This window comes from the organism of the source record quoted next, unplaced genomic scaffold, assembly GCF_019419815.1.
Source record: "Pyrus x bretschneideri cultivar Hongxiangsu unplaced genomic scaffold, Pyrus_bretschneideri_v1 Contig18, whole genome shotgun sequence".
Taxonomy (NCBI): Eukaryota; Viridiplantae; Streptophyta; class Magnoliopsida; order Rosales; family Rosaceae; genus Pyrus; species Pyrus x bretschneideri.
In genome coordinates, this window is record NW_025999479.1 from 6,030,453 (window position 1) to 6,054,274 (window position 23,822).

At 40.3% G+C, this 23,822-nt stretch overlaps 3 protein-coding genes across 4 annotated transcripts; 2 read left to right on the forward strand and 1 right to left on the reverse strand.

The window, feature by feature from the left end:
- The first annotated feature begins 11,703 nt into the window (after positions 1-11,703).
- Positions 11,704-14,093, forward strand: LOC103945742 (cytochrome c oxidase subunit 6a, mitochondrial). Of its 2 annotated transcripts, none has more exons than XM_048582011.1 (4): positions 11,704-11,902; positions 12,567-12,673; positions 12,783-12,825; positions 13,042-13,838. In XM_048582011.1, the coding sequence occupies exons 1-4, from the start codon at positions 11,788-11,790 to the stop codon at positions 13,101-13,103; spliced, it is 327 nt and encodes a 108-aa protein (XP_048437968.1). In that variant the 5' UTR covers positions 11,704-11,787; the 3' UTR covers positions 13,104-13,838. The 2 variants fall into 2 exon arrangements, with proteins under 2 accessions (XP_048437968.1, XP_009354607.2); XM_009356332.3 differs by having other exon boundaries at positions 11,713-11,902; positions 13,822-14,093.
- Positions 14,094-14,868: 775 nt separating this feature from the next.
- LOC103945743 (uncharacterized protein DDB_G0290685) lies at positions 14,869-17,925 on the reverse strand. Its single transcript, XM_009356333.3, has 2 exons — positions 17,783-17,925; positions 14,869-17,440 (listed from the first exon to the last, which is right to left on the reverse strand). The coding sequence occupies exon 2, from the start codon at positions 17,392-17,394 to the stop codon at positions 15,088-15,090; it is 2,307 nt and encodes a 768-aa protein (XP_009354608.2). The 5' UTR covers positions 17,395-17,440; positions 17,783-17,925; the 3' UTR covers positions 14,869-15,087.
- A 206-nt stretch (positions 17,926-18,131) lies between these two features.
- LOC103964659 (cysteine desulfurase, mitochondrial-like) lies at positions 18,132-21,699 on the forward strand. The gene is made up of 2 exons (XM_048582012.1): positions 18,132-19,681; positions 20,529-21,699. The coding sequence occupies exon 1, from the start codon at positions 18,132-18,134 to the stop codon at positions 19,593-19,595; it is 1,464 nt and encodes a 487-aa protein (XP_048437969.1). The 3' UTR covers positions 19,596-19,681; positions 20,529-21,699.
- Positions 21,700-23,822: the final 2,123 nt, after the last annotated feature.

Consider the following 23,822-nt stretch of genomic DNA (forward strand, 5'->3'; position numbering starts at 1 on the left):
CGAAAGTCAAATTCCCTCACTAAGGATGGCTATACAAGAAGGCTTGACTGATGAAGAAAATGCAAAGTTGCGCCTTCAGGAGTTGGAAGCGCTGGATGAGAGAAGGCTCGAAGCTCAACAACACTTGGAATGCTACCAAGCACGGTTATCCAAGGCATTCAACAAGAAAGTCCGCCCAAAGTCTTTCCAAGCCGGAGATCTTGTGCTGGCATTGCGTAGGCCTATCATTACAACTCATAAGACAAAAAGCAAGTTCACATCAAAGTGGGATGGACCCTACGTAATACAAGAGATCTACACCAATGGCGCCTACTTAATCATGGCAGAAGACGGGTTGAAGATCGGCCCCATCAACGGCAGATTTTTGAAGCGCTACTACCCCTAAAGCAAACGCACCACGCTTCTGGCTCGCAAGAGCATAAACTGTGTACGGCAAAATCATCAAAAAAAAAAAACCATCACTCATTTGAACTACGTCATGACTTGATCCCTCCTCAACCAAGGGTACGTAGGCAACTTGAAACTTCAAAACTTCAAGTACAGTCACATCATCAAAATAAAAAATAAAAAAAAATAAAAAAAAAGGGAAATAACACATCTTGGTGATGAATATGTTTTATCTGTATTTAGCACAATACACTGAATAAAATAAAGCATGTTCATTGATCTCCGAGAAATTACAAGTACGTACAAAAAAAAAAAAAAAAAAAAAAAAAGATGAAGCTTTCACAAAGGTTGTTCACGTGAAGACCCACTACGTGGCAAAACTCTAGAAGCGAAAGGCATCAGAGCAGAAGGCATCGGAGCGGGAAGCATTGAAGATAGAGCATTCGAGGCCTCAATACTGGGTGGAACGCTAGATGGCCCAGGAAAAAGGTGCCTCTGGAGATAAGTCGCAAGCCTTTGACGGTCACTTTGAATTCGACCTTCAGATTCTTGCAGCTCATCAAGCTTCCTCTTCATGCCCGTCAAATAGTTATTTGCAAGCACATGCAAACTTTTATTCTCGTACTTAAGCTGTTTGATCTCTTGCTTAAGATTTTCCACCTCTGCCATCAATGATTCCACTTGACGGGATCGAGCAAGCAGGCGTTGGCCCATGTTAGACACAGAGCCCGCACACTGAACACTGAGAGCGAGGGACTCTTGAACGGCCAACTCATCGGACCGTCCTGAAAGCAGCCTACTATCTTTGGGAGTAAGGAGGTTTCTAGCTACTATCGTAGCTGTTGTTGCATCTGTCATCACGGAGTCTCCACCTGTAAGAGGGCCATTAGAAGATAAAAAAGACGGGCACCATACCTTACCCTGACGCGGCGCACTGCTGAGACTCAAATCTAAGCAAATGTTAGATGGGTTAGCCATTTTTCAAAGGTGTTAAAAGAGAAGGGTCGGATGAAAAAAAATCTCAAGGGGCTATTAAAACAAAATACACCGGAGATGATTTTCAGGAATGAGCAACCTTCAAGATGTGCATGTTGGAGGTAATCGATACCTCTATAAAGAGGAGAGGCGACACGACCACCGATTCAAAAATGGAAGAGACACCACTCTTCAAAATCTCAAAAGCCAGATAAAAGGCGTAAGTTAGGCGACGCTTTCTTGGCTTTTCAGAAAACGCGTTCAACTTTGTCAAAAGATCTCTGACAAAGCCACATCCGCACTACTGTTTGCCATTCAGAAATCGAAGAGACGCTTGCTCAAAAATCGAAGAAGCGTTTGTTCAGAAATCAAAGAGGTAACACCCTCCGAACCTCAAAAGCTGGGCCGCTTATTCAAGGATCGAAGAGTCATCACTCTCTGAATTTCAAAAGCTGGGCTCTTCCAGATTTGTCATCACCCTTCATATGCAACCCCAGCTTTGCAGAAATCACGGGCAACTTTGTCAAAGATTTCTGACAAAGTTGAGAACGCGTGAATCTTACTGTTCAATTACCCAACAGTTGTCGACAATGGTAAAGGAACAGTACCACCACTTGCTATTGGGAAATCCCTATATATGTCAACTTTCATCTTTTATGGCAAGGCAGACCTGCAAAAAAAAAAAAAAAAAAAAAATGCCCAACTCTTCCTCACCTCTGAGGGCGCACTCCCAGCAAAGCCTCTCGAAATACTCAATTTTTTTCTTCTTCCCCAAAGAAGATACCAGATGCCTGGAATACAGATGAGGCATGAGGAAACGGTAGATCGAAGCATGTGGAGACAAGCACAACAAATATATGTGCTGATTCGTTCGCTGCTTCTTCAAAAGCAAAAGTATCTCATATCATCAATGGCGAAAGCAAAGGTATCTCATATCATGCTTTTTCCCTGTCTTTTCCTTTGCCCTTGTTCTCACCTGCCAAGATAAGGACAGAGAAAGCAATATGTCGGAACCTCTACTCAAACTTGCGCTGTCACCAAGAAGTGATGGTCCATTCAAATGCAAGGTTTGCATTCCACTCCTGTATCAGAGGACAAATACTAAAAGAGAAGATGCCAAACCTGCATAAGGAAATACCACTTCTGCAAGGGGAGCAAGTAAGGCAAGTGAAAAATGATACATCGAAGCATGTGGAGACAAGCACAACAAATATATGTGTTGATTCGTTCGCTGCTTCTTCAAAAGCAAAAGTATCTCATATCATGCTTTCTCTATGTCCTTTCCTTTGTCCTTGTTCTTACTCGCATGGCAAAGTGAAAGAGAGCAATTAGCCGGCACTTAGAGTCAGTCTTCCGATCTGGAACCGACTACCTGGAATCTATTCCCTGGTTGCTTACCTAGCGTTGCTCTCGAGTAGTCATCTTCAACGGTTGATACACTTCCAGAGAAGGGACCACATCTGCTTGGAGAACAGCTAAGACGAGTGACAATGAAACATCAATCTTGTGGATCGTCAGCAAACGCAACAACTGCATATGCTGAGTCATCCTCTAACCCTCTTCAATACGAATTGGAAAGATTGAACAAAGAAACAGGTCATCACCTCCACCTCGTGCTTGCCTGCCATGTGTCTGAATCCTGAAACCGCTCATGGTCCTATTTTCACTCAAGATCAAGCTTCGATGGCCCTTGAAGAAATCACAAGCCCGATTCAAAATCAAGTGTTCTCCACCCTTGAATCAAAATCAACTCCAGATAAAAGGAGTAAGTTCAGACCTTCGGGGGAGACCAAAAGAATCCTCCAGCCCAATTCAAGATCAAGCCTCGATGACCCTTGAAGAAATCACAAGTCCGATTCAAAATCAAGTGTTCACCACCCTTGAATCAAATTCAACTCCAGATAAAAGGAGTAAGTTCAGGCCTTCGGGGGAGACCAAAAGAATCCTCCAGCCCAGTTCAAGACTAAGCCTGTGGAAAATCAACGATTGGAGGAAACCAGAAAATCTTTCAGTCGAACTCAACATCAAGCCTCAATGGCCCTTGAAGAAATTTCCAGCCCAATTCAAGATCAAGCCTCGACGGCCCTTGGGTTGACATCTACATTAAAGGACTTCAAAACGCATTTTCTACACGTGTCAAGCACATGTCTACGACGCGCCTTGAAGTGGGGGCATTTGTAGACATCGAAATTTCAGTAAAACAAATGTTCACCAATGCATTAAAGTTTTGACGTGTCAAGGCATACATGGCATACGCCACGTGTTGTACAAATTGTACACATGGCGTGTGACTCAACAAAATAGGAAGAAATACCCTTGAAGGATTAAACAAGTTTTTCTTCTCATTTTGGGCAATGACAAGGCAAGTACATTTCAATCCATTGAGGATCAAAACAAGTTTTTCTTCTCATGTTGGGCAATGACAAGGCAAACACACTTCAATCCATTACGGATCAAAGCAAGTTTTTCTCATTTGGGCAATGACAAAGCATACACATTTCAAGTTTAAAATGGTGTTAAGTGGGAAATTAGGCCATAAGTTACACCACTTCAAGTTTAAAATGGTATTAAGTGGGAAATTAGGCCATAAGTTACACCACTTCAATTTCAATATTGCATTAAGTGGGAAAATTAGGCAATGGTGCTTGGAAAGAAAAAAAAAAATTTTGTGGTGGTGATTCATTCTCAAAGCCTATAAATAGGCTTCTCCATCAAGGTATCAAGCATCAAGGAATTCACAAATACATTTCTCTACTCCAAAATTAGAAGAGGAATTCCCCAAATCCTTGAAGCTTTGAAACTCCAAAGCTTCCAACCATCCAAATTCCCAAGAATTCCGAAGGATCAAGAAAGCTCTCTTCTTTCTTCGTTAAATCCTCTTTCAAGATCAAGCCCCGACGGCCCTTGAAGAAAGTGTTCATCCGTTCATCCTAAGCATAAGCCCCCAACGGCCCTTTGGATCAACAACCTCAACAAATCCACACATCCAATCGTTCTTCAAGATTAAGCCCCAACGGCCCTTGAAGATCCGCTCATCCATCAACCTTCAAGATCAAGCCCAAAAGCCCTTGAAGAAATCCACATAACCATTATTCAAGATCAAGCCCCGACGGCCCTTGAAGAAAATGTTCATCTGTTCATCAACTGTTCATCCTTAGATCAGGCCCCGACGGCCCTTTGGATCAACAACTCATCCACAAACCTACACCCTACGAAGATAGAATCAGAGGACCCAATTTGAGAGAGATCGTAACCCCAAAATCATTAAACACAAAATATTATTTTGTACACGTTATTCTTGTTTCTTGTTTCAAGGAACTTTCGTGTTCACACAAATACATAAACTTACAACACCTATAAACTACATATAACACAATTTAAATGAATGGAAATTAATTAGATAACTTAGTTAAGAAAAATTATACCTCAAACTGTTTGAAATTGCACCAGGGGAAGGCAACTGCTGCAAATGTTTTGCAGCTTCTGCCTTCCTGCAATCTAGTTAAGTCCAGTAAAGTAAAAAACTTTTGTGCGACGCAACCATCGTTGCACAAACCCTTAGGCTTCAACATTTTTGGCGCCATTAGACTACGATTTCTTGGGATTTTTTAACCCATTGCACGACGAACAACAGTTCGTCACGCTTTTTTTTTTCTTTTTTTTTGTTTTTTTTTTTGTTTGGGGGGAGGGGGGCACATTGACGTGGCCATCAACTTTTTGCACGCCTTTGACTTTCCGGGGTTTTTAAATCCATTGCGCGACGAACAATGGTTAGTCTCGTGTGTGCTTTTATTTTATTTTTTATTTTTTGGGATATTGACAACATTGTTTCATTAAGTCTTCAAATTTTTTCAAACCACATACATATTTAATAAATAATTCCATTTTTGCATATTTAATTAATATACTTACTTATTAAAATGCATTAATTCATTCATAATAAACATCAAGTACATATTTAATAAAAAAATTTCATACTAAAAAAACTTAAAATTCATATATAATTATTAAATAAGAATAATATTAAAACCATAATTTTTTTTTTGCTATAGTGCTGCAGTGCATCGATTATCATACTTCCACTCCCGGAATCTCGACTTGAACACATTGTTGATAACCTTCATCAGATTTGTGTCACTTTTGTCAATGTCCCAATTGGCCTGTCATACAAAAATTAATAAATTAAAATCTCATTATTATATTATATTTAACAAACATACTTATTATTTAACTAATAAAATTAGCACATAGTGCTAACTCATCAATCATGTGCATCTTTAGCTCCTCGAGGATGGCTCTCCAAGACTCCCAATCTGCATCACATTTGGTACGCACCATTGCTCCTATGTCAGACGAAAAGTTGGCGTGCTTATCTGACTTCACAACCCCAATTATTTTGTCCGCAGTGATTCAGTAACAGCTCATCCTATATGTGTGTCGAACCCGTACTGTAGCTCTTTTCTTCTTGTCTATTAACAAAAAATAATTTCATAATACTAAAGGTAAATAAAAACTTTATACAAAATGCAAAAATTTCAACGCAAACATTTTCCAGAACCTTCTCCATCTGTTGCCTTTGATGAACATGCATCCTTGTCAACTGTCGTACCAACACTCAAAGAACGAATTGATTATAATCGTCAGAATTGTAAAGCATTTTCTAAACGAATTGTGAAGAATAAGGACAACAGAAGCGCATATTTATAGGAAGGTTAGGGACTTTGAGCGACAAAATGTTTGACGCGCAAACACATGCAGTAAATAACTTATTTATTTCTCTAATTCAAATACACCAAATACGTTGACCTATAACTGATGACCCTTGCACGATGAAACGTTTGTCGCGCAAGACTTTGCACATCGACATATTTGTTGCATCAAAGGTTGTAGCGACGAACTTATTGTAATTATAAGGTCTACATAAACATAGATATCTATGTTTACGTAAACTTTATAATTACCAACAAATTTTTAGTTATAATATGTATTCTAAAAATAATTACTACCTTAAATAAATTGATATTATATTCCATTCAATTAATACATTAAATAATTAATACCTTAAATAAATTGATATTATATTCCATTCACTTAATACACTAAATCATTAATACCCTAAATAAATTAGTATTATATTCCATTCAATTAATAACTTAAATAAATTGATATTATACTCCATTCAATTATTTAAATAACCAAACATGAATTAAAACATAATTAAGTCGAAATACATAACTTATAAAAAGTACCTTAAATTTAATTATTGTCATACAAAACATAAATTTAAAACTACTATTTCGATGGTCCTGGTCTATTCTGAAAGACATCATAGCGCCACCTATTGTAACCGCCTTCCAACGCATCCTCCATCAACTTCATCAACAGTTCTTTCGGCTCATCATCAAGAGTATATTTACACTGTTACACATATATGGAAATAGTTAATTCTAACATATAACAAAAAATTTCACAAAATTAATTATTTATCCATCAACAGTATACTTACTAATAATTCATCCATCACCGCCTTCTTCGCATTCTCCGACACATCTTTCCAAGAACGCCACATTACAGTAGGACAATTGTTCCCCATGGCTACAGCAATCGCATACGCGAACTGAAAATGCTGCATCAAATCATTTGGGTTGGGATTGGTCACGTTATCATCCTTGTTTTTATCTTCTATCTCAGCACGAATAGAATTGTGAAGAAAAACGAGAGGAGAAGGGCATATTTATAGGAAGGATAAGGCCTTTGCGCGACGAAGGCTTTGTCTCGCAAAGACCTCACTAAATAGTTTCAGATTCTGTTGATTTACATGCACTGAATGCTCTGAAAACTGATTGTAAGTTGCGCAATGAAGCCTTTGTCGTGCAAATGTTCCTCAATTTCCAAAGCGCTAAACGTTCTGCCCAAGAAAATGAACATGCTTTGCGCGATGAAGCCTTTGTCGCACAAAGATACAACAAGATTTGCGCGAAGAACCCTTTGTCGCGCAAAGATATAGCGGGAAAATCTTCATCGCGCGTTAGGTTTCCCACCAAACAAAAAAAAAAAACCCGTGTTTTTCTTGTTAGCTTTATGCGACGAACATGTTTTTTGTTATCGTGTAAAAGGTTTTGCGCGACTAAGTGCTCCGTCGGGCAAAGCTCATTATCCTTGCGCGACGAAGGTCTATTCCTCGTTGCGCAAGGTACCATTAAGCGACATAATTTGCTTTGTCTTGTAAAATTCTGTCACACAAGTAGTTTTTTGTACTAGTGTTTATCTTCAAAGGGGGGATGTAAGTATTATCTTTTGTTTTTAATATAGGAGGTATCCCACCACATATTCAATTGTATTTAGCTAGGATGGAAATTAGTTATATTCTGATATTTTTTTGGGGCAATTTCACTCGTTAAGGAAAGGCAAAGATGTCACATCCCGTCCCGGGTAGGACCATTTCCCAAGCCCGACTCCACTGCTGTAGCACGATATTGTCTGCTTTGGGCTTACCATTCCCTCACGGTTTTGTTTTTAGGAACTCACGAGCAACTTCCCAGTGGGTCACCCATCATGGGATTGCTCTAGCCCCCTTCTCGCTTAACTTCGGAGTTCCTACGGAACTCGAAGCTAGTGAGCTCCCAAAATGCCTCGTGCTAGGTAGGGATGAGAATATACATATAAGGATCACTCCCCTGGACGATGTGGGATGTCACAATCCACCCCCCTTAGGGGCCCGACGTCCTCGTCGGCACACCACGGCCAGGGTTAGGCTTTGATACCAAATTGTCACATCCCGACCCGAGTAAGACCACTTCCCGGACTCGACTCCACCGCCGTAGCCCGATATTGTCTGCTTTGGGCTTACCATTCCCTTACGGTTTTGTTTTTGGGAACTCACGAGCAACTTCCCAATGGGATCCATCATGGGATTGCTTTAGCCCCCCCTCTCGCTTGACTTCAGAGTTCTTACGGAACCCGAAGCCAGTGAGCTCCCAAAAGGCCTCGTGCTAGGTAGGGATGGGAATATACATATAAGGATCACTCCCCTGGGCGATATGAGATTTCACAAAAGATGAGAGCATTGAATTCCCTTTACTATTCACTCTAAAATGTAATTACCTTTATGCAACTCCACTTGTTGGGCAATAGCAAAATCGATTACTATTTACAAATATGTTTTTTTTCTTTTATGCTTTGTTGGCCCTATCCTCCACGTGTCATTAACGTCTTAGATTTTCGATAAGAGTTTCAGCCACTTTCGTCACACCACATGTCATTATCCATTAATAATATTCAATCATATTTTTTTAAGAGATTCTCAACCATTCCTGTAGTGCCACATGTCCTTATCCAATCTTTTGGTTTCGTTGTATTTCTCCATAAAACTCCTTCAAACCGTCACATCTTTTCACACCAAGCCTCATCCATTATCTTTACTCATCTCAATTCATAGATTTTTAGAAAGAAAGTTCTTTCAACAATGTCTATCTTGAGGAGGTTACAAGAAAATTGAGAACAAGAAAATGAGCGAAAAGATGAAGAACGAAGAAGAAGACATGCCCAATAGTTAAAGCGTGAAGAAGCATCCACCTTTCAAGTGGTGCAAGCGATAACATCAATCCATCAACACAACATAGAAGCAGGTGGTTCAAGAACCAATCCGGTGTTGAACCTCAACTGATGCAGGGGGCAACCGAGGTGATAATCTATTGGAAGATTACTCTATCACAAATAGTTTGTACCTGGAAGATTTATTTTTGAAAAAGATTTTGGGTGTGACCACATTTGTTCAACAAAATGATGGTTTCTATTTGTACTATGATAATTACTTTGTTCAAAAGAAAGATGTTGCAAATGTTTTAGGTCTTGCTCATAAGATAACCTGTCTTGCTCCATATTCAATACATGTTGGTGAGCCAATTCATCAACTAATTTTGAATAATCATTATTAAAAAAAAACTCCGTCTTGCAACTCTTTTCTTAGCAAACTTCTTATTAATAGGTTGGGGCTTCTTGGCTTTGTGGGACCAATTCAATTAGGGTCTCCAACGTCGACTCTTCAATAGTTGATTCGTGTAGGGGAGTCTCATTCGATGCAACTTGTGGACCACTCGGCAGAATTTTGTACTTTAGAGTATGTTTCACATGCTAATTGCATTTTAACATTTATTAAGAATAAAATGTTATTACCTAATTGGCTAGATTATCGTCATTCGATAAATTCCTTCCGCTTTTGCGATAGCTTTTTGCCAAGCTTTTAAATCTTAATGTAGATGTTTTTACCTATGCGACAAAGATTTCTCGGTTTGGGATGCGCCTTGAATCTGCATAGCGAATTGTGCATGAATTTTTTTTCCATGTGTGTTGCACCCTCATCTCATTTTTTGTGACCAGGTCATGAATAACAAGCACCTAAACCTCCAACAAAGTGATGTCTTCCCGGTTCGACCAATTTTTTTTCCCACTCATTTTTTTTTTAAATAACAAAAGGATTTGAAAAGTGGAAAACAAATATAATAGATTGTAGTGAAAATAAATGTTGAGTTATGGTGTGGGAATTGAAGAAGTTTGTTGAGTAATTATAGAATAAAAAAATTCTATTCTTTTTGTTTTTTACCGTTACATTAATCATGTCGTTGACTTCCATATTCTTTGGAAATCAGACACACCAGGATATGCCACGTGGCACATGTGACATCTTGTCCTAAATTTTATTCCCATAAGCAATGCAATTACCATAATGCCCCTGACATGCCACATGGATTTTCTACGTGCACTTGTCATTTATTTTCACTCCTCGTCTTTTATCTTGCCATATTTAAATAATTCTCTTAAATACGAACATTGGGTTATCAGCCTTGTTTCAAAATGCAGACTTTACCTCTGATTATGTTGGGCAAGTGGCCTAAATTGTTTAACAATTTTTCAAACTCAACTTAGGTCCATAAAATTTGTTAGGCTTAACCATCTACACAAGACTAGACCCTCTCTCTCTCTTTTTCTACCCGTGCCTCTCACTCTTGACTCACTGCCTTTCTTTCAATCTCCCCCATCCCTCTGACTCTTACTCCCTTTAGTTTCCTATTGCCACGACCGCTCTTGCCAACTCTGATGAGACAACCACCACCAAATCTCTCTCTCTCTCTCTCTCTCTCTCTCTCTCTCTCTCTCTCTCTCTCATACATGAACCAAGCTTAATGCACTAGACCAAACATCTTCTTCATTGTTAATATTCTAGTAAGATATAACAATGAACTTACACTCAAACACTGGACCGGTGTTAAAGACATCTTCAATTACCTCAAAGGTACGACAAATTTTGGTTTGTTATATCCTATGAATCCTCGAGATGAGCTGCAACCCCCCTCGATTCTCGAGATAATTATTGCCTTGTTGGTTCTGTTGACGCAAGTTACTTGTCTAACCCACACAAGGTGCGTTTTTAAATAGGTTATGTCTTTACCATTTGAGACAACACAATATCTTGTTGAGCATATTCGAAGCACCTTCGGACTTTCTTTTATCGTTGATGTCCCTAAAATGGTTTATGAAGATAACGTAACATGTATCGTATAAATCAAGAAGGGATATATTAAAGAACATCACAAGATTGAAGTGAAGCAAATCCGTTCCTATCACAACCTGGCCGACCTGTTCACCAAGTCATTCCCCAAATCTACTTGTCATAAGTTTGTTTGAGGAATTGGTATGCGTAAACTTTCTAAGTAGTAACACTGTTAGTTATTTTTGGAATTATATCAAATTCAAGGAAGTATCCGAAGTATACTCACTTGAACTTAATATACATTTTCCCTAAAATTAGGAGCATTTTTCCTTTTTGGTTTTTGCTAATTGACTAGGTTTTAACGAGGCATCCATTCAAATTGATCATACCCTTGTGTACGTCCTGTAGACGTTTAAATTGGCTTTGCATTAACTCACATTTATTCTTAGACTATGGCTTTTTGTCCCATATTGGGTTTTACAATAATCGGATTTTGTGAGACTTATTTTCATATGCAGGTTTCCTTGTTTAAGACTAGCGTGTTCTTAAATAAGTGCCTATGAGACGACTTCAACTTTGTTGTATTTGATATGACGTTTACTTGAGTATTTACACATTAAAGGTGAGTGTTGTGAATATTATTTAATATGTGATATCTTAGTTGATTTGGGTTTATTATTTGAGTGTTGTGAATATTTTCTAAAAGTGTGGATAAACATGCATTTGTAATAGGCAACCTTGGGCCTGTCCTTTGTTGGGTGTAAACAGAAAGTGGCTTTAGAGAAATGGGCTTCTAATGGGCTTTTCTCTTTCTAATTTCCGACTCTTTCTACACAATTCCTGCAACAAAATTGTCTACAATTGGTTTCGCATTTTGCTGTAAGTTCTCTAAGCAATACAACATCAACGACTGACAGATACAGCTTTGCTAAGAGATGGCGATGGCGATGGTCCGAGGTGCTGGGCTTCGGACCGCCCTGCGTGGCGGCTCTCGATCAGTTGCTCCTCCAAAGCGCTCCTTCTCCTCCTCTGCTGGACACAACGATGCTCGTAATTTCTTATCTTTCTCTCTCCGACGCCCGCACACACACGCGCACGAATATATGCGATTATTTAATTTTTCTTACTGATGGAATTATTATTTCTTAGTTTTATTACGAATTTTTTATCCGAGAAAATCCAATTAACATCTGAGTGAGAATCCTGAATCCTCAAATTATGTCTGTGCATCGTATTTCATGCGATCAAAAATTATTTTGAATACTGTTATTTAAAATTAAATATAAATAGTATCCGACAAAAACTGACAGTATGATGAAGTGAAATGATTTGAGGATTCCCGGGATCCTCACAAAGAGGATCCGGAGAGGATCCTCATTCTTAACATTTGGAGCTGCGGGTGTATGTTAGGGTTTTTACCTTAGTTCCTATATTTTTGTTATTATTTTCTTCCCTTTTGTTCAATAATTTGATAGGTTTGTGTATATTGTTGTAAAAGAAATGACCAAATATAAGATAAATTTAATTCCGGAATTTGGCGGAGTCTGAAGCCTTTCCGGTTAGCTTGAATAATGTAGAATGCTATGGTGACACATTAAGCATTGAGATCCATCTGGGTTTGGAGCATAAAATTCGTTCTCGATACGATTGGCATCACCGATTATTTTAGTGGTTTTAAATTGGATTGATCTGTTTTTCTACTTCACTTACTCAGGTGAGGCGGACAAGTGGGAGAAGATAACTTACTTAGGCATTGCTGCCTGCACTATTTTAACTTTTGTTAACCTGTCAAAGCCGCATCCTCACCATGAACCGCCTCCTGTGAGCTTTCTTAAGCGTTGCGATTTTTTCGCTTTTGCATTCCTTGATATTATGTCTTTACCTTCTGCAGTTGATGGTGATCCACGTTTTCTGTTCTTTATGTTTGCAGCCATACCCATACTTGCATATCCGCAATAAGGAATTCCCATGGGGTATGATATATGATTCTGAACATCATTGTAGACTGATTTTATGATAATCTTTTGTTGACCTAATGTGCATGTTCACTGTTTTCTTTTTACTTGAAACAATGATTAGATTTGAATTTTTGTCTCATGTGATTTAAGTCTGGTTTGATGTTTTTAGTATATTTTTCTCAAAGATGGTTTCTATGATGGAAATCAAATAATTTGGTTTTTTTTTTAAAGGAGGAGGGGGAGGGTGTCCGGTAGTCGACGGCCGGCACTCCGTTCTTATGTTGAATCGTTAGACTTGGACTACTTGGATCTAACAGAAGACATAACACAAAACCGAGCCCAGTGGTGTTCTAGGATTTCATATAGCCGACCCCACTTAGTGGGATAAGGCTTTGTTGTTGTTGTTGGTGTCTTTTAAATATATCTTTCATTTGATTGCTACATCTGGCATCACATTCTAAAACTTTGTATTCACCTTAGCCATTATTTTTCATCTTGGTTTTCGTTAGTACCAGTATGTCAAGTGAAGAACAGGTTGTTCGGGTAGTAGTAGGAGCATGTTTGAATTGTTTTCACGACCTTAGATGTATTTTGATAATTTGAAAGAAAAAAAAAAGGAAAAAGGGAGACCAATATCTACCAAGTATGTGAAATGTTGTTCCCAAGTTGATACCAATTCTAGGACTGGATTTTAGAATAGCTGAAATTGAAGCATTGTTAAAGCTGGTACATTCTTGTTCGTAGACAGATGTGCGTGCATATTGGTAAAAAAGGTACGCTATTTTGTTTTTCCAAATTAACTTGCATTAAAAACGAACACAAACTTCAATTGCTTTTGTGCTCTGAACAGCTTTCTAATTTGCCAACTTTTCCTTGCTGCATTTGGAGATATTGAGATGTTGAGGCATTATTGTTTTCTGTTTCTACTTGTTCACAAAGTTTCGTGTGTTTATTCTCTTTCTCTTCAAGAAGTTTTGCTCGAATATCTTGAGCATTTTCTTTGGTGTTCAGGTCCGGATGGCCTTTTCGAAAAAAAGCACGACCACTAGGCCGGCATTTGGGACATTTCAAGAAGGGACCATTTGGAATAACTCTCGTTCATGTTCATGTCAGACGGATGCATTAGTCGTCTTTGGGTTTATTTGGATGTGAATACGTGCGTGTATTTTTCTTTATGAAATCGGGATCAAGACTTTGTGGTTAGTTGTTCAGTTTAGTTATGTTTGTCTGTAACCATTGACGCACATAAATAAGATGATGAGATGTTGGTTTGTTTCTCTTTCCAGCTTTCTGATCTTCAATCTATATGTCTATTTTTTCCCGAGTAAGGTGATTTTTTGGGTCCATCAATATGTTCGACACAGCTTTTTCGGAGAAATTTATCGACTGAAACATCAAAATGAGAATTTCAGGATGCAAATGAAAACTCAGAATCACATGAGGTTTGTGGTGAACAAGTGCCTGATAACAAATGGATAGCTGTTTAATATAATACGTCGTTTAGCAGTAACACTCGAAGTTTTGTGTTCTACCGAAGCAATAATCTCAAGTCCTTTCCCTAGAGAAATTCTGAAGTCCAACTACCGGACCACCTTATTCTTACGGATCTAGACACGAAACTTTCCTCTGCTCCACGAGAGATTTTCCGTCGGACACCATGAGCGTGTGTTGTGTGAGAGAGGGATGGAACCAAAGTTTGGAAAATCAAGGGCAGTGGGGCATAGGGTGTCTTTGGGTGTGGACCGGACAAGTGCCCCATCTCCTGATTTGTCATGCTAAGCTTGAGCCATTTGAGTCCCACCCTCCTCTCACACCACCTCCAATTCAGGCGTCGTACCCAAGAACCTCTCCTTTCCCTAACTTAGCATTCATTTGGCAAAAGAAAGATCAGAAAAGAAGAGATTCTTGTTTTCCAACGCAGGGCACCAAACACTATGCGTAGGTTGGACCAAAATACAGGGGGTACGGTTTTGCGTGTCCGAAGATGGTCATATGGTCTGGATGTCTGCACCTAAAAAATTTCTCTAGAAGAGTGAGAGGAAATACAGCATCAAAGAGTGGATCATAAGAATTATGCAATTGCAGAAAACCTGAATCTTACAACTTGTCAAAATATTACCCACAAGATTGATAATATACCTTAGCACTATAATCACAAGGAGGTTGAGTGGTAGAGTGATCAATGAACGTTACAGTTAATCACCCCACAAGAAAAAATATATGAAATCAAAATGACATAAATGGTTGCGCAACGAATGGTGAACTTATTAAAATGTTTTACTCAGCGGCCGTTTCATCACCGTTATTAGTTTCAGTTTTGCTTTCCGGCAAAGTATCCAGGTCTATACGAGCCTCTTTCTCTTCTTCGGGGATTGAAGAATTTGTCGAATCCAGTGTCACATTGTGGCTCTCATTAGTATTGTCATTCAAGTTCGAAGAATCTTCGTTCTCTTTCTGGGCATTACCAGATCCTTCTCCGACAGCACCTTCGTTCTCCTTTTGGCCCGCATCTGCACTGGCATTGTCATTGGTGTTGCTTCGAATAACATTCTCATTCTCATTCTGTCCAGCCTCAACATTAGTATTGGTGTTTGAAGATTCTTCTTTGTCTTGGGATACTGAAGAATTCGACAAGTCAATTGATTCTTCCTTTTGGCCTGCATCTGTATTGGCATTTTCATTTGTGTTGTTCGGAACAGCACCGCCATTTTCATTCTGGCTAGCATCAGAGTTGTTATCTGTCTTTGAGGGTGCATCTTTCTCTTGTTGGAATGAAGAATCAACTTGTTGCTTTTGGCCAGCATCTTCATTCTCGTTTGTTTTTTGAGAGAGTATATTTTCCTGTTTTCCTTCTACCTCCATGTCACTGCTGAGATTTTGAGTCTGCACAACGCTCATGGTTGAAGGTGCAGAAGTTTTATCAGTTTCCATAGGTGTACTGGAGTCGACAGTCTGACTATCCGACACAACAGATTCTGCATTACTAGAAGTATCTAGGGTTACTCCATTTGTTGCATTTCCATTCTGAGTTATAGTGGAAGATGTTGTGCTAGAGTCTTGTTGCTCGCTGTTGGTAGCTACATCAGATCTCTTGGTTTGCTCTAATACAACATTTTGCTGTGTAGAGTCATCTTTCTTAGGGTCCACTTGCTGCTGATCTGTAGAATTTTGTGGTGTAGAGTCACCCATCTTTGTGTCCCCTTGCAGCTGATTGGTTGAACTATTCAGTGTAGAGTCATCTGTCTTGGTGTCTAGTTGCTGCTGATCGGTTGAATTACGCGTGGAACCATTGTCTGGTTCCAAATGATTACTCTCACCACCACCCGCTTCAGCTTCCTTGGCCCTTTCATTATCATTCAGTTCAATCTTTTCAGTCACTTCCACATTTGAGACAGACTTGTTTTGATCAACATCAACCACTTCAGTGCTATTTGTATTATTTTCTTTGTCTCCAAACTGCTTTTCTTCTTTAGAATTTTCTGAACCGCCTTGTTCATTATCTTGCGTTGCTTTCTGAATTTCATGGGACATAGCACTGGAGGCATCATCAGCCTTGTAAGGCTCTTCTCTTGCCCCCTCATCAATTTCACCTCGAACTCGAACCCGATCATCAGTTAAAAGCAGCTTCTCAATCTTATCACCTTCCTTCTCTTCGGCTTCCTTTTCTTTATCATCTGTATCATTGCGTTGTTCCCCCTCTTTATTATCCACCCCTTGAGTCTCCTCTGATGTTCCTTTCTCGTCACTTCTGTCCTCTTTGGTCTCTTCATTCTCCTTCTGTTCAATTTCTTTCTCTTTGGTCTCGTCATTCTCCTTCTGTTCATTTTCTTGCTCTTTGTTCTCTCCATTCTCCTTCTGTTCAATTTCTGTTTCTTTGGTCTCTCCGTTCTCCTTCTCTTCATTTACTTTCTCTGTAGTCTCTACATTCTCCTTCCGTTCACTTTCTGTCTCTTTGGTCTCTCCGTTCTCCTTCTCTTCACTTTCTTTCTCTACGGTCTGTACATTCTCCTTCTCTTCACTTTCTTTCTCTTTGGTCCCTTCGGTCTCCTTCTCATTGCTTTCCTCACTCTCCTTGGCTTTGTCGTCTTCATCCCTTCCGTTTCCAGTTTCATCCTCTTTGCTCTCTTCATTTTCATTCACATTCTCCTGACTAGTAATCTCCTTGCTCGTTTCACTTTCTTTCTCTCCTTGTATAGAATCTCCAGGATCATTTGTTCTCTCTTCAATTTTATTTTCACCATTTTCATTTAGCTCATCATCTCCAGTGCCTCTCCCTACGCTATCGATCTCTTCAGGCTTGTTTCGCTCTTCTCCATTCCTGTTATCTTCTTCTTCCTCCTCCTTCCGCCCTGCATTGCTATCAACAATTTCATCCACAACAGGCTTTAGATCCTTTCTTCCTAACTTGAAGATTTGGTTGCCGCCACCCTTTATGGTTTCCTTGAACTCCGCTTTCTTGCCATGAGACTGCTTGACTTGGTAAGCCAGCCAGACGCAGACACCCAGCAAAAGAAATAGCTGCAGAGCATGCTTGACCTTGAACCCTTTAGATCTGGAGTTCCTGCGAGGAGATAGCTTGAACATACCGAGTCTCTAACAGGTTACAACCAGTATGTTTTCTTTACAAAACCTGCGTAAAAATGTGTTTGCACAGCAGTAACTGTGTGAATGATGAATCAAACTCTACGGATCGAACCGAAACCAGCAACCTTGAATTCAACTAGACAAGAACCCAGTAATGTCAAGTCCCTATCGATTTTGAGATGAAAAGCTATCAACATTGTTAATTTGGAGAGAAATCCCACTTGGGTTTGATCATCATCTAACCAAATCAACAATCTTTTTCCCATTTCACAGCCAAGACATTGACAAAATTACAATCAGATCTAATCACGTTTCGAGTTTCTAAATCAGAACACCAAATCTTAGAATGCCAATCGAGAGCGAGAGAGAGAGAGAGAGAGAGAGATACCAGAGGCAGTTGGAAGCGGTTGGCTTCCGGCGTGGTGGGTAAATTACCCAAAATGCTGCATTGCAGAGAGTAGCAGTAGGTATACTCTCCTGTAGAAATGCACGCAGTTGGAACTCCACACAATGCAAGATCGCAAGAGGTCCTTCCGGAAAAAGCTTTTTCTGGTGACTCCTCTGCCCTCCACTGCTGCTGCTTCTTCTGGTCCTTTCGGAAAAAGATTTCGATCTGGAATCCGCAACGTCCGTGATAAAAGGACCGACAAATTTTTTATAAAATCACCTGCCTTACCGATTTGTTTTTCCCACAAACGAGGTTAACAACTCGCCACGTGTCCATCCCCAGATCGAATATGTCGGTGGCCTTTAAGGCAATCCCCTTTCCCCCTGCGCCTTCATCACAACACCACCAAAACGACGCAAACGACGACCGCCAAAAAACAAAAATGGCATCGAAGCTACTTGCTTCCGCTCTCCGCCGCCAAACCCTAACCACAAAACCCGCCTCCACCGCCTCCGACTTCGTCCGCACCCTCTCCACCGCCGCCGCCGTCGCCGAAACCTACGACGACCCAGATGGAGTTTCAATGAAGGGGGTCAAAATTTCGGGCCGGCCTCTGTACCTGGACATGCAGGCCACGTCGCCGGTGGACCCCAGGGTCGTCGACGCCATGCTTCCTTACTACCTCACCCGGTACGGAAACCCCCACTCCCGGACCCACATGTACGGCTGGGAGTCCGACTCCGCCGTCGAGACCGCCCGCGCCCAGGTCGCCGACTTAATCGGCGCCTCCCCCAAAGAAATCGTCTTTACCTCCGGCGCCACCGAGTGCAACAACATCTCTGTCAAGGGCGTCATGCACTTCTACAAGGACAAGAAGCGCCACGTCGTCACCACCCAGACGGAGCATAAGTGCGTTCTGGATTCCTGCCGCCATCTCCAGCAGGAGGGATACGATGTGACCTACCTGCCGGTGAAGACGGACGGGCTTATCGACCTCGACGAGCTCCGCTCCTCGATTCGGCCCGATACAGGCCTCGTATCGGTCATGGCGGTGAACAACGAGATTGGGGTTATTCAGCCGATGGAGGAAATTGGGGAGATTTGCAAGGAGTTCAAAATTCCATTCCATACGGACGCGGCTCAGGCGCTTGGGAAGATCCCAATTGATGTGGACAAATGGAATGTGAGCTTGATGTCCCTTTCGGGGCACAAGGTTTACGGGCCGAAGGGGGTCGGAGCTTTATACATGAGGAGGAGGCCAAGAATTCGGGTGGAGCCCCAAATGAATGGAGGTGGACAGGAGAGAGGGATTCGGAGCGGAACTGTTCCGACTCCATTGGTGGTAGGGTTTGGTGCGGCCTGCGAAATTGCGAAGAAGGAAATGGAGTATGATGAGAAGAGGGTAAGAGCGTTGCAGGATCGAATGTTGAAGGGAATCAGGAAGAACCTTGATATGGTTGTGGTGAATGGTAGCGAGGAGAGACGTTACCCCGGAAATTTGAATCTTTCGTTTGCTTATGTGGAAGGGGAGAGCTTGTTGATGGGGTTGAAGGAAGTGGCGGTGTCGAGTGGGAGTGCCTGTACCAGTGCGAGTTTGGAGCCCTCATACGTGTTGAGGGCTTTGGGGGTGGATGAGGACATGGCTCATACTTCTATTCGGTTTGGGATTGGGCGGTTCACAACGGAGGAGGAGATTGACCGGGCGGTTCAGCTGACGGTGCAGCAGGTGAAGAAGTTGAGGGAGTTGAGCCCGCTTTATGAGATGGTGAAAGAAGGGATTGATATCAAGAGTATTCAGTGGTCACAGCATTAAGGAATTTGGTAGAGGAACTGGGTGAAGCAGCGAGTATACATATGCACGAGTGAGCTGCAGCTGATAGAGTAGATGGAGAATTCGAGGTTCATTTGCTATCCCTGTTGTAGATGCCTTTGACAACTCTCCATAATTACTTCATAACTAAGTTTTGCAAACACATAGTTGTTTTCGATATGTGCCCCGTGCTGTTATGTTTCCTTGGCATATGATAAAGCAAACATAGGCGAGGATGATACATTTGTTGGTCTGATATATTGTTTTCTTTGCTTGGGTTTTGTATGGGTTGAATAACTATTTTTCACTACAGAAATGTTTCAATATGATATATGAATATTGTGGTGAACGTTTGAATAATGGTTTGTTACTTGGTAGTTTGGTTCTTTTTCATACATAATATACATATATTCATGAGTATGGAGAAGACACAAGATTGCGCACTTGAGACACTGATCATAGGAAATGGTTGCATTTTAGTCGCTTCTTGTGCTCTTTAGTTTGGCATTTTGTTGCAGACTCGATAGTCATAAATCCTTATTTAAGTCTTTCTTGCTATCACATAGTAGGGTTTACGGACAAGGAACACTTGCAAATGTCAATGAAAGAGTATCTCATGGTGTATTGCCTGGAATCCATAATAGGGTTTGCGGACGAGGAACACTTGCTGTCACTTATAAGTCTTGCTATCACGTAATAGGGTTTCTGTATTGCCTGGAATCCATGGTTCTCTCGTCATTTAGAATTCCCAAGTGTCTTGTGGCTTTTTGTTTTGACTTTAATGTTTTCGCTTTCTTATATCTCGTTCATTTCTCCCGCCACCTCCCATCATCCTCTTCATTCCTCATTTCTCCCTTCTACTTTCTCCCCATTTCTGGCACAAGTGAAAACGAAAAACTAAAGTTGAAATTGTGTTATACTTTTTGGTTGTTGTAGGATCACTTTAGGAATTCTTTGAGTGGAAGAAGTGATGATAAGACAATTAGGAGGATGAGGTTAATATTGGCATCTTATTAGGGGCAGTCCGTCGGTATTTGATTGCAGAATCTTTCTATAGCAGGAGCATACGGCCAATATATCACTATAAGGTACTCTACCCCTATCCATCATGTCCATATTCATATTCTGCTTCATTGTCCCAACACTCCTTTGGTAGCACTTCTGTTGTCGTAGTAGTACACCGGCAACGACGTCGTCTCCATTTGATACGAACCAGTTGTGATGCAACCAAACACACACAACCATTTTCAACATAAGGGGTCACTTCAACTTACACCACACGGAAATTCAATGAAATTATTCTGCTTCAAATTGTTTTTTCCTTTGATGTGTCTTGGTGATGCACCTGCCAATCCATAGGAGAATATATGTACAGTGTGACCCCTTTTGCCAGGAAGGCTTTACCATTGGTCAATTCTGATCAGAATTATACCATCAGCGTTTATGCTATATTCTGTAAAGATTATAAACTAAGATGGGTAAGCAGTAACCTAGACATTGGTTTGGAAATTATAATAAGCAGTTTAGAATCGAATCTATGTTTGTTTTTTTTATAACTTCAAAGTCACAATCGGTGTCGATGTCGGTGCTGTATGCGTGATGTTTTTTACATCCTTTTATTTTTCTCTCTCTCATGTGACCAATGATATCATTGTGTTGTTACTGACCTGTAACTGGAAAGTCGTTTTCTCGTTGCAAGTAGGAAGTGAGGAACAATATTTATGGAAAAGGCTACAGAACGGAATAGGATTCTCTCCTCATTTATTCTCATTGTTTTCCTTTCTCGTCTCACACTTTATTTTTTCTCTTATTGTTTTTATTAAAAAAAAATACTAATATAAAATGTTAACGTAATTTAATATTAATCGTTAAAATAGGAAGAGATGGTATAAAATGAGAGAGATTAAGAGAGAAGAATCCTCCTTGTTTGGAATGGTGTGTGCCCTTGTGTGTTGGAGAACGTGGGGATGGTACATTTTGTCTACGGCCTAGCTAAAGGGATGGAGAAGAAAATGACGTATACAAAATCACTTTATTTAAACTATCAAAAAGGTGTGTCTTGTGTGTTGGAAAACGACGTATGGTTGAGTGAAAAAGGAGTGGGAATCGCATATATACAATCTTAAGACAAAAAAATTCTCTCCTTTGTGAGAGACCTCTGGAGTGAGTGATTTCTCTTCTTGGTGAGAGTCTTAGCCCTAGTTTAATACTAAAGTGATTCTAAAAAAAAATGGCTATTGAAAAAAGGGGAGAGCTTTTTTATGTTTGGTAAACATTCAATATTGAGCTTTTTTTTCACAATTTTGAGTGAAAAAAAAGCCAAAAATACAAAGCTACAAAACCCAACTTTAAAAAACCAACTTTTTTTTTCATATTTGTTTTACATAAAAGTTTATCAAACACTATAATACTGTTTTTTTTTTTTTTTCAAAAGCACTTTTACAAAAAAGTTTACCAAATATTCTGCTGCTTTATTTCACAGCTGCTTATTCTCACAGCACAGCAAAAGCAGTTTTTTTTTCAAAGCACATAAATACCAAACCTTAGTTTGGTCTTGTAACTGCAGATTTGCTTCTTTTGAGATTTGTCAGTTATACTCTGAGTATTTTCTTCTTTTATGTTTCCTTTGAATAGTCGATCTGGTTCTTGGATAGATTCGGTAATTGTTTGTTTCCTTTGATCTGGTTGAGCTGGTGGGTCTTTGTGATTGTGTCGGTTCTAGCTCTCTGGGCAGCTCAGGAGGTCGGTGGAAGCGTTAATTCACAAGATCTGGAGTGGGTCTTTTGGGCGTGGATCTTTTGAGTCGATGCAGAGGATTTGCTCTCTTTGGGTTGGTAGGGAATTAAATTCCTTTACCAAACTTGTGACATTTGGTGTGCTTGTGTGAACTTTTGACTTGAGAAGTAATTGCCCACAATTGCTACTACATTTACTGAAGTCATGGGGGTCCAAATAACTACTGCTTCAGAGAATAAATGTTTCGAGGACTCCCATTCATTGTACCTTATTCTTTTGTGTTGTTCTTGTACTTGGAAAACAAAAAAACAGGGAGAAGGTCACAGACAACGTATCCTTTTACTGTTCTAAGGAGATTTTGCACAAGGCGTTCATAGTCTCTCTTTTGTATAAATCCACTAATCTCGTCCAAGAAGTAAGCTACAGTAATAGTCATATGGCACAACAGGAAGTGGAGGAATTGGTGGTCCATCTAGAAAAAACGAAGGATTTGTCAACCATGGAACACGGGATCAAACTGGTGGGTGCAGCTATCGAAACTTGAATAGATGGGGTGTTCGGAACATTCTTTGATCATCATGGAAGGACTTGGGTGATGTTCAGGTCAAATGGGTACGTTAAAACCTTTATATTATCTTTGCTCTAGATGAAAGTGTGGCAAATAGGATTCTGAGTTAGGTCCCCTGGGGAGTCATGAAGCAAAAAATTTTTAGTAAAAAGGTGGCTTCCGGAACTAGCGTTGGAAGAGATACAGTTGGAATTGGTTCTTTTCTGGATTCAACTTCAAGGAATACCTCTCGCAGTCATGTCTGAGGTTAATGTAAGACGTCTTGTACAAGATGTTGGAGATTTTTTGGAGCTAGAAAACCTATCCATAGCTTAAGGTTTTCTTTGAGCTAGGGTTGTTGTCAACACATTGTATCCACTAGGACTTGGGTGCTAGCTCTCTAGGGGACAAAATACAGACACGTGGGTAGAATTTCGATATGAAGGGTTGCAAGATTTTTGCTACTGATGTGGGAGAATAGGACATGTGAATACTAAATGTTCGTTTGAACCTTTAAGGGGTAGTTCAACTAGTTATGAGGAATGGACCAGGGCGGCTCCAATTTGGGATGTGGTGGTTCCGCAACAATCACTTACTCTTGGAGTGGGGAAGAGGCGATATGCAGGTGCAATAAGAAGTAGTAGACTTGGAAGCTCGCAGAGGAGTCGGGGAGCTAATGATGTTGAACCTCAAGGCGAGGGTGCTAGTAGATCTGAGATGTTGATAATGAGTACTATGCCACAACTTCCAATTAAGAAATCTAAGAGATAGCATCGACTTGCTGGACTTGGAGGGGAATGAGTGATACCTATTCCTCCAAGGAGTGTGTCCGAAGGTCTGCACATGGAATTCAGGTCTGAGTCTTCACTGTCAGCACCCATATGGACTCTTTCACGACGATATGCGGGCAGTCCTTCAGTCACACTTGAGGAGATTCAGGAAGATAG

Excerpts from the sequence above, each read along its gene's own strand:
- LOC103945742 (XM_048582011.1), top strand. The coding sequence starts at position 11,788 with ATGGCGATGGCGATGGTCCGAGGTGCTGGGCTTCGGACCGCCCTGCGT. Across the intron at positions 11,903-12,566 it reads TGCTGGACACAACGATGCTC|GTGAGGCGGACAAGTGGGAG; the intron begins GTAATTTCTTAT and ends TCACTTACTCAG. Across the intron at positions 12,674-12,782 it reads CTCACCATGAACCGCCTCCT|CCATACCCATACTTGCATAT; the intron begins GTGAGCTTTCTT and ends TTATGTTTGCAG.
- LOC103945743 (XM_009356333.3), bottom strand. The coding sequence starts at position 17,394 with ATGTTCAAGCTATCTCCTCGCAGGAACTCCAGATCTAAAGGGTTCAAG.
- LOC103964659 (XM_048582012.1), top strand. The coding sequence starts at position 18,132 with ATGTCGGTGGCCTTTAAGGCAATCCCCTTTCCCCCTGCGCCTTCATCA.